The sequence below is a fragment of the Puma concolor genome, chromosome F2 (genome assembly GCF_028749965.1).
Source record: "Puma concolor isolate L17-30 chromosome F2, mPumCon1.1.hap2, whole genome shotgun sequence".
In the NCBI taxonomy this organism is placed as follows: domain Eukaryota; kingdom Metazoa; phylum Chordata; class Mammalia; order Carnivora; family Felidae; genus Puma; species Puma concolor.
Window position 1 is genome coordinate 37,866,243 of NC_141684.1, and position 14,856 is coordinate 37,881,098.

Below are 14,856 nucleotides of genomic sequence, written 5' to 3' on the forward strand. Positions count from 1 at the left end.
CAGTCCTTTGTAATGAAGGGTACCTGGCACCCTTTGGACTGGTTAGCTCCTATTCATTTCTTAAGGCCTCAAATCAGAAATCAGTTTCTCAAGGCCAAATACCTAGTTGGTGACGAATCCAGGACTTAATCCAGGTCTTCTAACTTGGACTTCTCTATTAAATAGTGCTTCCGTTTGCATACATACAGGGAAGCTCATTACCACTGAGCTGCCCTACACTGTTGTAACTTTATGCCAATTGTAGACAAGATTCTCTTTGCTTTTCTTTTTTTTTCTTTCTTTTTAAACATTAAGCTTCATGGGACTTATTTTTATAAACTTTCTTCCTGGAATGTACAATAATCTGATGAATATCCTTCTCAAACCACTGAGAATATTAAGATAATCTCTAATCATAAAAGCATCAGGTTTTTGTCCAGTTCTAAATTTCTCATGACAGAATATGCTGGAGCTAACTGTAATAGTTTTCTTTCTACATGAAATGTTAACATATTATTATAGCACTAATGTTTTTTTTGTAGAAATTGGATAAAATATATTTACTGTTCCTTTTGAAAAGTGTCTTAGTAGGGTCTGATTATGTGGACTTTTAAACCAACTCTTTAAATTTAATTTCATTAATATCAAATTCTATCTGAAAAATGGTTAATGTCAAACAAAGCAAGATCAGTTGTGAAATATTAGGTAACTTGAAAAATCCCAGGTGAGGACAAAAGATCTGTGATTACACTGTCAAAAGCTTGGTGAAAAATTGCCTGAATTTGATTGTCTGCATAAATTTCCATTCCCTAAAGGTTCCACATTTCTGTAGTGTTAAGCCTACCACAAAAGTAATTTTTATGAATGTTTCAGATTCAGGGGAATTAACCTTGTCTGAAGTGCTTCTTTCAATGCTGAAAATGCATTCTTTCATGATTAGAATCAAGAAATGATTTCTACTTTGATACTACTAATGAAACTCAGATTAAAAAAAACATAATTTCATTACTTATAGCTTTATTTTCTGAGATTTCCTGGTTTCTGATTAGGTAACCTATAGCTTAGAATAGGCAATCTTCTTATCCATTTGCTAACTCTTCACAGGATGGGTGTTATTTTCATTGCTACATTATGCATATAGGTAAAATTAAGATCCCACTCCTTTAACATCTTTTTACTAGTTGTAATTACTAGGTAATAGAAAAGTAACTATTCTTAAAAAGCCCAAATGACCTAGAAATAGATAATATAAAGTATAAAACATTATTACTAAGCACACAAAGTAATCGAAGCAAGGCTACTATTATAATGTTAATATTTTAACTATTAAAATTAACATGTTAACTATTAAAATGTTAACAGAGGTTATCAGTGTGATACGATTACAATTACGTGTGGTGGAATTTTCTTTATTTCCAAAATGCTCTTCAATGAACATGTATCATTATTTAATAAAAAAAAGGGAAAGCATTCAGGACTATTTATATAAAATAGGAATCAGAATACAATATGATGTGCTAGAATTATCACCTTGTAAAGGCATACATTAATGGGCAAAAATAAAGGTAACAAAAAAGAGAAAACAGTTGCTTTGCAGGGTGTAATGAATGATGGGTATTTTTTCTCTGTGTTAGTGTCAGAATGTTGTTGGGGGGGGGGGAAGGAGGGATTATATAAAAGGAGTAAGATAATGTTAAAGCCAACTCATCAGGAGAACTGGAAGGTAGGACACTGAAAGTGATGGACAGCAAGATGGGCCAAGGCCCACAGTGCACATACTATCCCATGACCCAAGAAAATTGTTCCACTGATTGTGATTTAGTATCTTTTTCTCATCTTTTATGGGAGCATGAACAGAAAGGTTTAATTAACAGGGATATGTAAACTGGAAGAAGTGCTGAAGCTTAGGTTACTGAGGGAGACAATTCAATTTATCTAATCTTTCTCCTAATGCCCCAGGGTTATCATTACACACATGGTTTACTGTGTCATTAAGAGTCTGCTGAAGGATTAGTGGCTCTTTCCTTTATATTTTTTGGTTCAGGATGACTAGACTTTTTTTTTTTTTTTTTTTGGTAGTTTGTTTTCTGCACCTTTTGTTTTGTTTTTATATTTAAGGAACAGGTTCTTAGTGAGGGCTCACAAGGCCATATTTTGAATACAACTTAGGATTGTTAGTACACAGACTCTGAGATATCAGTTTCTATCTTAATTCCTAGTTCTCATCTGTAGTTCACACAGTGGCTTGACAGCCAAGATACTGCCCAGCGAGGGGTCATTAGAGAAGTTGACTTGATGATTGTTTCCTAGCAGAGTGGCACTATTTCATCTTTCACTGAGTTACCTTTGGTCATCAGCACCATTTTGACTGCTGTTCAAGACAATTCTCCAAAGATCCGAGGATACCAATTTCTTCTGGTCATTCATAAGATTGATATCCGGCAACTGCAGTTCACAAACTTTGCTTTCAGACAGACTGAATTCTTGAAATGCAACAAAAACCTTCTGGAGTTCATCCCAGTATTCCAAACTACAAGGAATCTATATTAAAAGAGAGAAGATTTTAGAAGTTGCAAATAGAAACTATGATACAGCTCTGTATTTATTGAAATGCAAAGTAAACCATAAAAGTTAGAACAATGAGACTTTTATAAAGGGTAAGGTTGTAAAAAGACAGTAGTTTAGAGTTTCTTTTCATAGTTATATTCACCTTGTATATCTACTTTTTTTTAAAGTATATTTATTTTGAGCAAGTGAGCACATGAGTGGAGGAGAACAGAGAGGGGGGAGAGAATCCCAAGTAGATTCCATGCTCAGCACAGAGCCCAACAGAGGGCTTGATCTCACATACCGTGAGATCATGACCTGACCTGAAATCAAAAGTCGGATGCTTAACCGAATGAGCCACCCAGGCGTCACACATACTTTATTTTAAAAGACCCATTCAAGAATAATATGTGAAAACAGCCACGAAAGATTTTAAATAAAAGAGAAATGATGAGGAACAAATTCTACCAGATCTTAAGTATATTATAAAGCTATAGTAATTAAAAGATAAGGTTTGATAGTAACCTACAAACAGATTAGAAGAAACAGAACAAAAAACAGTATAAGATAAGTACAGATAAATTTTAGTATGTAAGGAAGATACCATTTCAAACAAGGAGGGGAAAGACAAGAAATTAGATTGCAAGAACTGTCTAGCTATTTTTGTAAAACCAAACTGGGTCCCTGCATCATTCCTACATGAAAGTAGATTCCAAAAGGATCAAAATGTTAAAGGCCAAACTGAAAGCATAGGAGAAAAAAAATCAGTTAACATCTTTATCATAATAGAACAGCTTCCTTTTTATAGGTATGGCATGAAACCTATGGAAGAAAATCCCTCCACGAAACAACAGTGGATAAAATCAAATTAAAAAAAAAGCAAATTAGGATAAGATAGGTGATATTCAATGACAGATCTAGGAATAATTGTTGTGAGAGCAGAGAATGCTTACAAATCAATGAAAAAATGATAAATAACTATATAGAAAAATAAGAAAGGGAAGATGTTGGAAAAGGCAATTAGCCATGGGCCCTGACCTTCCTTGTATGTTGCTGCTGGGTATGTAGAGGATACAAGGCTCTGAAAGCTGTTAACTGGGGCTAGTTCTCAGGTTGTGTTCACAGAGAGTGACTCTGAGGGATGAGGTAAAGTCTCTTTTTAGGACAAAGAGCAGACTTGCTCTAAAAGTGGTGGATTCGACAAGCTCCACGTCCCTGTCCCTCGGCTCTCCCACATACCTACTGCATGCAAACCATCTCCCTGAGGGCCCTGTGCATTGCCCTTGTGGGACCTGGGGCAAAATACAAATGTGATGCTCAAATTGCTTGCTGTATCCCGAGCAATAATGTTTGTTTCTAATCCATGAGTCTCAGGTCTTCTGCCAGCAGCCATGAAACACTAATAGGCTAATTTATTAGCCTGCATACAGTAAAATCCTAGACTCTGACAGTAATTAGTACACAGAAAAAGAAAAACAATTGGCTACTAAATATGAAAAGATAGCCAACTTCAGGGGCACCTGGGTGGCTCAGTCGGTTAAGCATCCAATTCCTAATTTAGACTCATATCATGATCTCATGGTTGTGGGATCGAGCCCCACATTGGGCTCTGCACTGGGCATGTTTCCTGCCTTGGGTTCTTTCTTTCTTTCTTTCTCTTTCTCTCTCCCTCCCTCCCTCCTTCTGCCTCTCCCCTTCTTGTGCTCAACCAAAAAATAAAAAAATAAAAAAATAAAAAAATAAAAAAATAAAAAGAGATAGCTGGTGGCTCAAACGGTTAAGCATCCGACTTTGGCTCAGGTTATGGTCTCGCAGTTTGTGAGTTCAAGCCCCACGTCGGGCTCTGTGCTGACAGCTTAGAGCCTGGAGCCTGCTTCGGATTCTGTGTCTCTTTCTCTTTCTGCCCCTTCCCCACTCTTGTTGTCTCTGTCTCTTTCAAAATAAATAAATAAACTTAAAAAAAAGAGAGATGGTCAACTTCCCTAATACTTACATTCAAATTCAAATTAATAATGTAATATTTTTAGTTTATTACTCTGGCAGTTTTAAAAAACCGACAGTTCCAATTTCTGTACAGATGTGGAAATAAGCATTTTCACCCACTGTTTTTGACAGGTAATTTAGCAAGATCTATTAAATCCTTGGAAGTATATGTCTAAGAATTTGTTTACAGGGATTCCAATACAAGTGTGTATTTATTTCAGCACTTGGGTGTATTAGTAAGAAATTGGAAACAACTCAAATATCCATCAATAGGGGATTAGTTAAATATACTGTGCAGAGCTACAGAATGGATTACTATACAACAATTACAATGAATAAGGAATATTTATATCTACTGACACAAAAGACATTCAAGATATATTACTAAATTTTAAAAAAGCTTTAAAATGGAACATGTAGGTTAATCCCATTTGTCTTAAAAAACAAAAAAAGGACTGGGCTCAGATGTGTCTCCCCTTTTCGAAGCATTTCCTCTTCTAAGGCAGCTGATTGCTGTCTCTTTTGTGCCACTTCTATGTCTAATACACTCCTCTGTCATAAAACTAATTACACTTTGCAATTCTCTATTTACACATTTGTCTCCTTTAGCTGACTCTGAGATCCTTGAGGTAAAAATGACACATTATTTAAAAAACTATTCCTAGCATCTAAACACCCTTTTTGGGACATAAGAGGATCTTAACAAAAGCTTCTCAAATGAAGAGATATCTCTTTAACCTTTCATTTCTAAATAAGTGATTCTTAATTTTTCAATGGGAGTTATTTACCTCCACCCATAACAAAGCTTCTTTTCTTTAAAGAGAGGCTTGAACATTTGTGTATGGAGAGATGCTAAATGGGAAAAAGGGGAACAAAATGGATATGCAAAAGAGGCTAACAGTGTAACGCAATAGAGGTGTATGTTCTGGTTAATGCTGAAGTAACACATTCACCTAATCCAGTTTTCCCCACCATTTCTTGAAATTGTCTCCCTTCTTGCTTTCCATGACATACTTTTTTCTAACTTTCCCCTCTCTGGGTCTTTTGTTTCAATATTCTCTCTCAGCCTGAAATACCCATACACTCCCTCGTTTCTCATTGTCTCATGTTTAAATCCTTCCCATCTATCAGGGTCCAAATGAAATACCACTTTTCTTTGAGCCTTTCCACCTCCCCAGATGGAAAAATGCTCTCTTTTTTCTGGACTCCAATAGTATTTTTAAAAAGGGAATCTGTTTCATAGCTCTTATCACTGTATACCTCACATTATAGTTATTTCTATACATGACATCTTCCCTGGTAGGCACATTCCTTGAGGGAATAATTTCCATTTGGCTAAGCTCTAGATGTTCACAGCACTTGGCAAAGTGTACACAGTGAATGTTCAAAAAGAAAAAAAAGCTGCTGAATGAATGAATGAATAATTCATGAATGAATGAATGTATATACATACACTAGGTGATTCAGCCCACCTCTGGCACATTAAAAATTCTCCACAAAGAAGTATAGAAGATGAAAGCATGGACTTTGGAGTCAGACCTAATGGGATTCACTTCCTAGCTCTATTACCTATGAGTTCTTGGGCAAATTGATTTCTCCAACATTAGTTTCCTTATTTCTAAAAAAGAGATAATAACAGAACTATCTCATGAACTGTGAGATTTAAAGGAGACAAAGCATCTCATATAATACCACATAGTAAAAGCTCAAAAAATGTTGGCTATGAAGCATTTATCCTTCTCATGCTCAAAGAACACTTCTAAAGCTTGAGTATTGTTTCCAGAATCAGCTAGGTTGTGATTAAGGGTCCTACTTGCTAGATTTCTTAACAATGGGTTGGGCTCGTGAGAAGAAAATAATAAACCTTGAACCTGGATATAAAGGAATACTGTACTCATAGTTCAATGCAGTCATCTGCTATATATCTATTAAAATGTGGCCCGCCATGTTGGCTGTGACTTGAGAGATAAAGGAATATCTCATTGCTTATCTCCTCTCTGGACTGCCACTGACTGCCAATGAGTCAGTCCTTTGGTTTAGGGCAATCACAACCAGAGGTGGATAAAATGTATAAAGCAGGAGTAAGATGTATGAATCTCAGTGGAAGAGGGCAAATGAGTTTAGAAAAGCATATTTAATATACTCACTGTTTTTTATAATGCAAATAACAGAATGTAAAGTCCAAACTTATCTTTTTGGTAGAGAGGTTACACAGAAAATAGAGTGAAAAGACTTGTTTCTGGCATTGTCTCCAGAAGTTCTCCATTAAAATTAATATATAATAGCTTATGAAAATTGGCTGTCAAACTGGAAAGCAGAGTGGGGCTTTAAGGAAAAAAAATCTAGTAAGTTTTGATGTGCAAGGCAAGGGTTGGAATAGGTCCATAATACAAGGCAACCCAAGCTGGGAACCATTGCGGGAAGCCATGAGACAGTTTAAGGGCAATGAAAGTGGACTGTACCAACACGGGCACTTAGGGGAGGAGGAGCTGTGAAGAGTTCAAAAAGAGAGATTTGGAGGAAAGCCAAAGAAAAACTTTATTTAGTTTACAACTTTGTGTGAGGCTGGCTCTGTGGTTACATACTTAAATTTGAACATTACAGACAACTCTGAAAATTCAGAAAACAATAGAAAACTACTAGAGAAATAACCCCCCAAATATGTCAGCTATGTGGCTGTCACACTTTTCCTCTGTACAACCCTATTTTCCTTGGTACATAAAGGGGTATTAGTAAATTCACTCCAAATAAAATTCTGTTGAAATAATTGTAAACTGTATGTCTGGAATTACATTTGCAAAAGCACATTTAATCTTTTACCTCATTATAAGAAAGTATTTGTCTTCAAAACTTCCAAAGCAAAGCTAATAATGATTACAATTAATATTTTATTTTTATTTATGTTTTACAGTTTATTTATTTATTTTGAGAGAGACAGAGTCAGAGAGAGAGAGAGAGAGAGAGAGAATACCCCAAGCAGGCTCCAAGCATTGTCAGTGCAGAGCCTGATATGGTGCTTGAACTCATGAACCGTGAGATTATGACCTGAGCCAAAATAGTAAACTTAACCAACTGAGCCACCCAGGCACCCCACAATTAGTATTTTAAAGGTAATTTTGGTCAATTGTCCATTCGAATATATATTAAGCCACAAATTTATAAACCATATAGATATAATCTTTATATTTTCTTAATTCTCCATCATAAAACATCTTTTTGGTATGACACTCCCATAGGATAAAATCCTGGCCCTGACACCTCAGTCACTGCTCTACAACTTGGGCAATATATTTAACGACTCTGGGCCTGAGTTCCCTCATTTGTGAAACGTAGGTAAGAAAAACACATTGTTTTTAGGACATGTTAAGGATTTTTGACTTCACCTTCATATCAATGGGATACCTTTGAGGAGTTTTAAGCAAAGAAGTAATGCAGTCAAATTTATATTTTAAAAGCTTCTGGATACTGTGTACAGAATGGATTAAAAGGGGGACAAGCCTGGATGTGAAAGGGCCAGGCAGGAGGCTAGTGCAGCGGTCTACCCTTAGTATGGTTGCTGGCAGCAGAGTGATGGGTGGGAGATTCTGGGGACATAAAAATCTGTTGACTGATTAGATATGAGGAGAGGGAGGTGTCAAGAATGACTCCCAGGTTTCTGGCCTGTGAGCTGCATGGATGCTGATGTCATTTACTGAGATGGGTGGCTGATCTGTCCCACTGGTGAGTAGGTTGTAGTATATGTGTGGTAGGGGAAGGGAGGTTATGAGTTCATTTTTAGACAAGCAGAGTTAGAGGTACCAATGAATTATTCAAGTGGAAATCTGAAATAAGGAGCTGGCTATTCTGAAGAGTGGAAGAGGGAGTTAATGTGTTGATACACAGCTATTGGTTTGTCCAGCCTTAGCCTTTTGTTAGGAGTGTGTAACGGAAAGACAGAGAGCAACAAAGTTCAGGATATTTATTCGCAAAAGGGTGTTTTACATGATGAGTTAAGCATATAAACTGGTCAAGGGCCTCCTGGGTGGCTCAGCTGGTTGAGTGTCTGACTCCTGGTTTCAGCTCAGATGATGACCTCATGGTTCACGAGTTCGATTCCCCCATTGTCAGCTGCGCTGTCAGCACAGAGCGTGCTTGGGATTCTCTCTCTCCTTCTGTCTCTCTGCCCCTCCCCCACTCTTTCTCTCAAAATAAATAAACATTTGAAAAAATAAAATAAAATAAATAAACTGGTTAAAAGGAGATGAGGAAACAGAGTGGATTGATGGACAGGGAGAAAGCAGGGATAGGTTTATATTTGGTAGGTTTATATACAGTTTAATGAATGACTAAGTAGGACTTGAGTGAACAGGCTGGAGAGGCAGATTGTAGGTGAGATGAGATGCCAGAATGAATGCTTTAGGAGGCAGAACAGTTTGGGATGATGACAAGGTCTGGGGCTTGTATGTGACAGTGAGTAGTTAGATGTTGTGGAGAAGATCACTAGAGTGAGGAGATCAAGTTGAGGTGTTGGCTGGGTCACTTGCATGGATGTTGATGGCAGGGAAGGGCAGGGGCAGGAATGGGCCAAATGGGTAATGGGTTTAAGGAGGGACCTTGTGATGAGCACTGGGTGTTTTATGTAAGTGATGAATCACTAAATTCTACTCACGAAACTAATACTGTGTTATATGTGAACTAACTAGAATTTAAATAAAAATTTGAAGAAAAAAAAAAAAAAAAAAAAAAAAGAAGCCATGGGCCAAACACTCTGAGAATTAGGGTGAGCAAAAAGGTAGTAGATGACAACAACAAAGAGGGGTGGGGATGACCAATAATTGGAGTGAGTCTCAAAGGAGCAGGGAGATTTTACAGGAGGGTAGAGGAGTAAAGGCAAGTGGCATTGGTGAGCAAGAACATCTCATCTTCTGACTCTGAGGTGACAAGAGATGTGAGGGGATGAACAGTCTCCACTTCGGAGGGTTACAGTGGTATACAGAGTCCCAGGGGACAGTAAGATTTCATCCAAGGTAAAGGGGAGGGGAAATACCCAAAGAAAGGCTGAGGTTTAGGGGAGTTCACTAATCACAGAGCAAGTGTTCCAGAGGGCTCAGTGGAAGGGTTTCGGATGTAGAAGAGAGGAGGCTGGTAAGAGGAGGAAAAAGGGATGTGAATCTGTATCTGTACAAGAGGAGATAAATCTCCTACTCTGGGTAGTGACTAGGAAGGGGGGAAGAGAGGCATGTGTTGGAAGTGAGTCCTGATTTAGGAGGGTCAGGGACAATGGTTGTGGTTCTAAATGTTAGCCTACTGCTCCTTCCTGAGGTCTGGCTTGTATTCTATGTGTTTTCTGAGAAGGATTCTTAAAGAATTCTAGCTATTGCTCTGGTGCATTAATGGCACAAAGTCTGATACGTGGTATATGCTTAACAAGGTTTTTAAAATGAAGACAGGTGCTGAAAAGGTAACACTTTTACCTTCTTAAACAGTCTTCCATTCTACAAAGGTCTTGTTGTATATACTGAGCCCTTCCATTTTATTTTGCAATCACACCTACTTTCAACAAGCTCTACATTAGCTCTCTCATCTTCCTTTGCCTTTCAGTTAGGAACTGACATTGCCCAGCTAATCTCTAGGTTAGTAGTAACACAATTAAATTAAAAACTGAACGCACTCAGATTGTGCTTCATATGGTAGCAATTAATTATTCTCAAGGAGTAACCCTGGGCTCTGTTTTGTATGATCTATTTAAAATAACTTTATTATGTGCTTTTCGGTTTGAAAGAGATGATGTGAATGATCTTTAGTTACATATCTATAACTGAGGATTTATTATTAATGCCTGCACTGAATAACTTGAAGAGAAGAGGACTATTCCAAGGAAGCTTGGTTGCCAAAAAATAGTTTAGAAAGCTTGAATATCTAATACTGAGTCATGGGAAGTGGGAACAAGTAAATTGGTTTCACTGGAAAACATTCCACATGTAACACATGGTACATTTCAAATGACTGTCAAGATTATATATATATATATATATATATATATATATATATATATATATATATATATATATATATATTTTATAACATTTTGTTTTCCTATCCATTATTTGACAGAACCTAAAAAATTAGCCAGCCATACATAATAAACTGTACTCTAAGCATATGTGGTCTTTGCATATGAATACATTTTAGGTTGTATATCTGCCAGTTGGTAAGAGCACATGTATTTTTGCATTGAAAATGTTATTCCACAATTTGTTTCCATTTGATGGCTAATTTGGGAAGATTTGCACGTGTGTTGGCTATTTAAAAATATTTCTGGTACAAAGAATATTTTGGCACTTAATTTGTTTTTATTACTTAATAGCACTGCCAAGACTATTAGCGAGGTTGCAAATGCCCATCTGTCCTCACAGATAAATAGCTTTGATTTCTTTGTGCAGGGGCTGCTTGCTGAAGCTGGGCCAATGCCCCTCTGCCCACTCAGTCACACTGAGCAACCTAGGAAAAGGATACAGAGAAAGCGTCTTCCTTGTATTTATGGTAGAGAGAAAGATCTAACCAGTGATGTAGTCTGTCTGCTTCAATCGTCCTTTACTTTGTATTAGACGAAAGAGAGGCAGAGTAGCTGTGTCGGGTTAGGGAGTACAAAGCTGAAACTTCCACTCAGGACTAAGTTATCAAAGCCTGGTCACAGCAGAGGATACCATCTTTATTACTCCTCCCACCACATTTCCAGACTTCCAGAACACCAAGCGAACAGGTGATTATAGTAGGGGAAGAACAGGTGCTTTTCCACCATCACCTATGTTTCTGTAGTAATAACACTGATGGCAGCTGTGGCAGAAGAAACTACCTTGTGAATAGACCTTTGCAATTTACAAAGATTTTTCTTTTTTAAAAAAAATGTTTATTTATTTTGAGAGAGAGAGAGAGAGAGCGAGCATAAGAGGGGCAGACAGTGGGCCTGACACAGGGCTCAATCTTGCCAACATGAGCAGAAATCAAGAGTCAGATGCTTAACCGAATGAGTCACCAAGGCACCCCAAGATTTTTCTTATAGATTACCTTAGTGAGGAAAATATTAATCCCATTTTACAGATAGGTTAACCGTGGCTCAGGGAAGTTCAGTATCGTGTTCAAGAACATACATTTAATAAGACAGACCTATTGATTATAAATCTTATGTTCTTCAACTAATTATCTTTATATTAAAGAAGAAAAACCGACCTCATAATGTGTCATTTACAATTTCCAGTTCCCATTCCTTTAAAGTGGATACTCAGGAAGAAATCTGAATATGGAATCCATTTTGTCATTTTTAGTTACTTAATTTGGCAAATGTTTTCTCTTCAGTAGGCTTTTTCTTTCAACACATTGAATATGTTATTTCTCTGTTTCTGGCCTGCATAGTTGCTGATGAGAAATCAGCTGTTAATCTGATTGAGTATCCTTTATATATATGATGAGTCAACAGGTTGTCTTTTGACAGTTTGATTGGGTTTGACATGGAAATCTTCGAGTTTATTCTACCTAGAGTTCACTGAACTCTTGGATGTGTACACTAATGTTTTCTGTTTTTTTGTTTTTTTTAAATCAAATCTGGCAAGTGTTCAGCCATTAATTATTTCTTCAAATATTTTTTCTCTTTCCTCTCCTTTTAGGACTATCATCATGCATATCTTGACATACTTGATGGTATTCCACAAGTCTCTGAGGCTCTGTTCATTTGTCTTAATTATTTTTTTCTTTCTGCTCTTCAGACTCAATAATCTTAATCAACCTATCTTTAAGTTTACTAGTTCTTTCTTCCCTACTCAAATATGCTGTTGAGCCTCTCTAGTAAACTTTTCATTTCAGTTACTATACTTTTTCACTCTGGGATTTCTATTTAATTTTTTTTCTTTATAATTTCTATCTATTGATATATTTGGTGTAAAGTCATTCTCATATTTCCCTTTAGTTCTTTAGACATGGCTTGCTTTAGAATCTTAGAACATATTAAAATAGGTGGCTAAAGTCTTTGTCTAGCAAGATCAATATCTGGGCTTCTGAGGGACAGCTTCTATTGATTCCTTTTTCCTATATATGGGCCATACTTTGTTTCTTTGCATATCACATACTTTTTTGTTGAAAATTGGATTTTATTTATTTTTTAAAATTAGAAAAAAAAATTTTATTTCAGAGAGAGAGAGAGAGACAGAGACAGAGAGAGAGACAGCAAGCACGAGTAGGGGAGGAGCAGAGAGAGAGGGAGACACAGAATCCAAAGCAGGTTCCAGGCTCTGAGCTGTCAACACAGAGTCCAATGCAGGGCTCAAACCCATGAACCGTGAGGCTGTGACCTGAGCTGAAGTTGGACGCTTAACCAACTGAGCCACCCCGGCGCCCCTGAAAATTGGACATTTTAAATGATACAAAATTTTATTATGTTAATGGATATTAACTATATTACTATTATATTACTAATAAATAGTGACAACTATGGACATCAGATTCTCTCCCCTGCCCAAGGTTTCTTGTCATTGTTATTTCCTGCAGTTGTTGTTTGTGTTTGGTAACATTTATGAATCAATTCTAAAAAGTACATATTCTTTGTTCTGCGGCCACTGAAGTCTCCACTTGGTGAGCTTAGTGGTCAGTTAATGATGAGAGATTTTCTTAAAGATCTAGAACCAATAAGCCCCCAAGTCTTTGCTGAAGGGCTCTATATGCCTGTTGAGACATGCCTTCAACTCTGCCTTAGCTTTCCTTTCCTGCTCGTGCAGAACCTTGAGGTTAGCCAGAGGTGACAGATTGGGCTTTCTCCCGTTAATCTTGTATGTGTGCAGAGGTCAGTGAGAGTACAGAGCCCTAGGCATGTGTATGTTGTCTTGGTTTCCCAGGAATCTGTTAGAGCTTTTCAAAGTCTCTGTAAACATCTCGTTCTGCAATTTTCCCTTTTAAATTTTTTGGTTAGCTGAAAACTGTATCTGTTATCTACTGACTTAAGCAGCCTTAAAAGTAATCAATTTCCTCAAATTCTTTCTGACATACACCCCTGGGGTGGGGTGGAGTGGAGGCTTTTCACACTGGAATGTTTTTACTTGATAACTTTTGAAAGAGTAATTGTTGTGAAACTCTTATTTTGTTAATATACAGTTGTTTTACCTCATTAACCAATGAAAAGTATACACTGCATTTATAACAGTATCAAAGTGGTATTAACACCAAATATATTCCCCACAGGGAATGGACTGGAAAGATTAGAGATAGATAGGTTACAGAGTTTTTAATTGATGACCAGAAGAGAGTTGGTAATAGTTAGAATATAAAAAGTAAGATTTGAGCATGAAATAGTGGATTGAAGGGTGACTAGAAGAGACAGCGTATATGTAGAAATTGGGAAATATGGACAACAATATAATCATTAAAATCCAATAAGCTAAAAAAGACAACAACCCAGCATTGCCTTTATACAATACAGAAGAGGTTTCTATTTATAATTATGATTGGACTTCACTGTCCTTCTAAATGTGAAGAACATTTCTCACAGTTATTTATAACAACAAAACATTACAGAGAACAAATGCAACTGAGTAGAGATACTTTTCAATAGTTAATAATTAAAAAATGTATTCTGACAATATTTGCTGAGTGTTTTATTTCTACTTCAAAGTATAAATCTACCATTTAATGATGACATATAATATGAATATGTTTGCAATCTCGAATGTTTTTAGTTTATAATATTTCTTTTTATATATATCTGCTTCTTAGTTGATTTTGAAGAAGGAAAAGTAAAGCTTCTATACATCTTCAACTAATAGAAGTCATACAGAAAAAAAAAAAAAAAAAGAACTTAAAATATTGGAACCAGTTGAGAAACCACAAGTATTCAAATGCAGGAAATCATGATTTTATAACATTTGAATGTGATCTACTCTTGGGAAACAAAGTTAACCAAACCCTATTTCTGTACAGGAAATATTCCAGCATACAGTTGTAATACATTGTGGTGAAGGGGTACAGCTGCAGATTTTTCACCTGTAATGCCCCACTGGTATTGTGGCTTACTGCATTGCATCAAGACTGCCTTCCTGTCCGGAAAACCCTCTAAGTACAAACAAGAGTCTAAGTCCAGATTTTATTTTCCCTTGGTATCAAAATATGGTAATTTAAGAGCCCTGAGAAATACTTTTTAGCCTTTAAAAGGAAATATGTAACATTCTTTTATTAGGATCTATGTTTGGGTTGGTTTTTCAAAAAACTTAACATATGACCCAGTTATCTTATCAATTTATCAAGCTACCAAGTTTCAAGCAAATGCAGGTGTGTAATATGACATCTTTCAAGATAATATTTTTCCTTAAAGAGAAATAACAAAAA

General features: G+C 36.5%; 1 protein-coding gene across 7 annotated transcripts in view; it reads right to left on the bottom strand.

Moving 5' to 3' along the window:
• VPS13B (vacuolar protein sorting 13 homolog B) overlaps window positions 1-14,856 on the bottom strand; it is an 822,593-nt gene that overhangs the window by 99,209 nt on the left and 708,528 nt on the right. For all 7 annotated transcript variants that reach the window (XM_086696045.1, XM_086696043.1, XM_086696044.1 and 4 more), the window contains one exon: window positions 2,324-2,520. In XM_086696045.1, coding sequence (XP_086552171.1) covers window positions 2,324-2,520 — 197 coding nt within the window. The remainder of the gene's footprint in view (window positions 1-2,323; window positions 2,521-14,856) is intronic.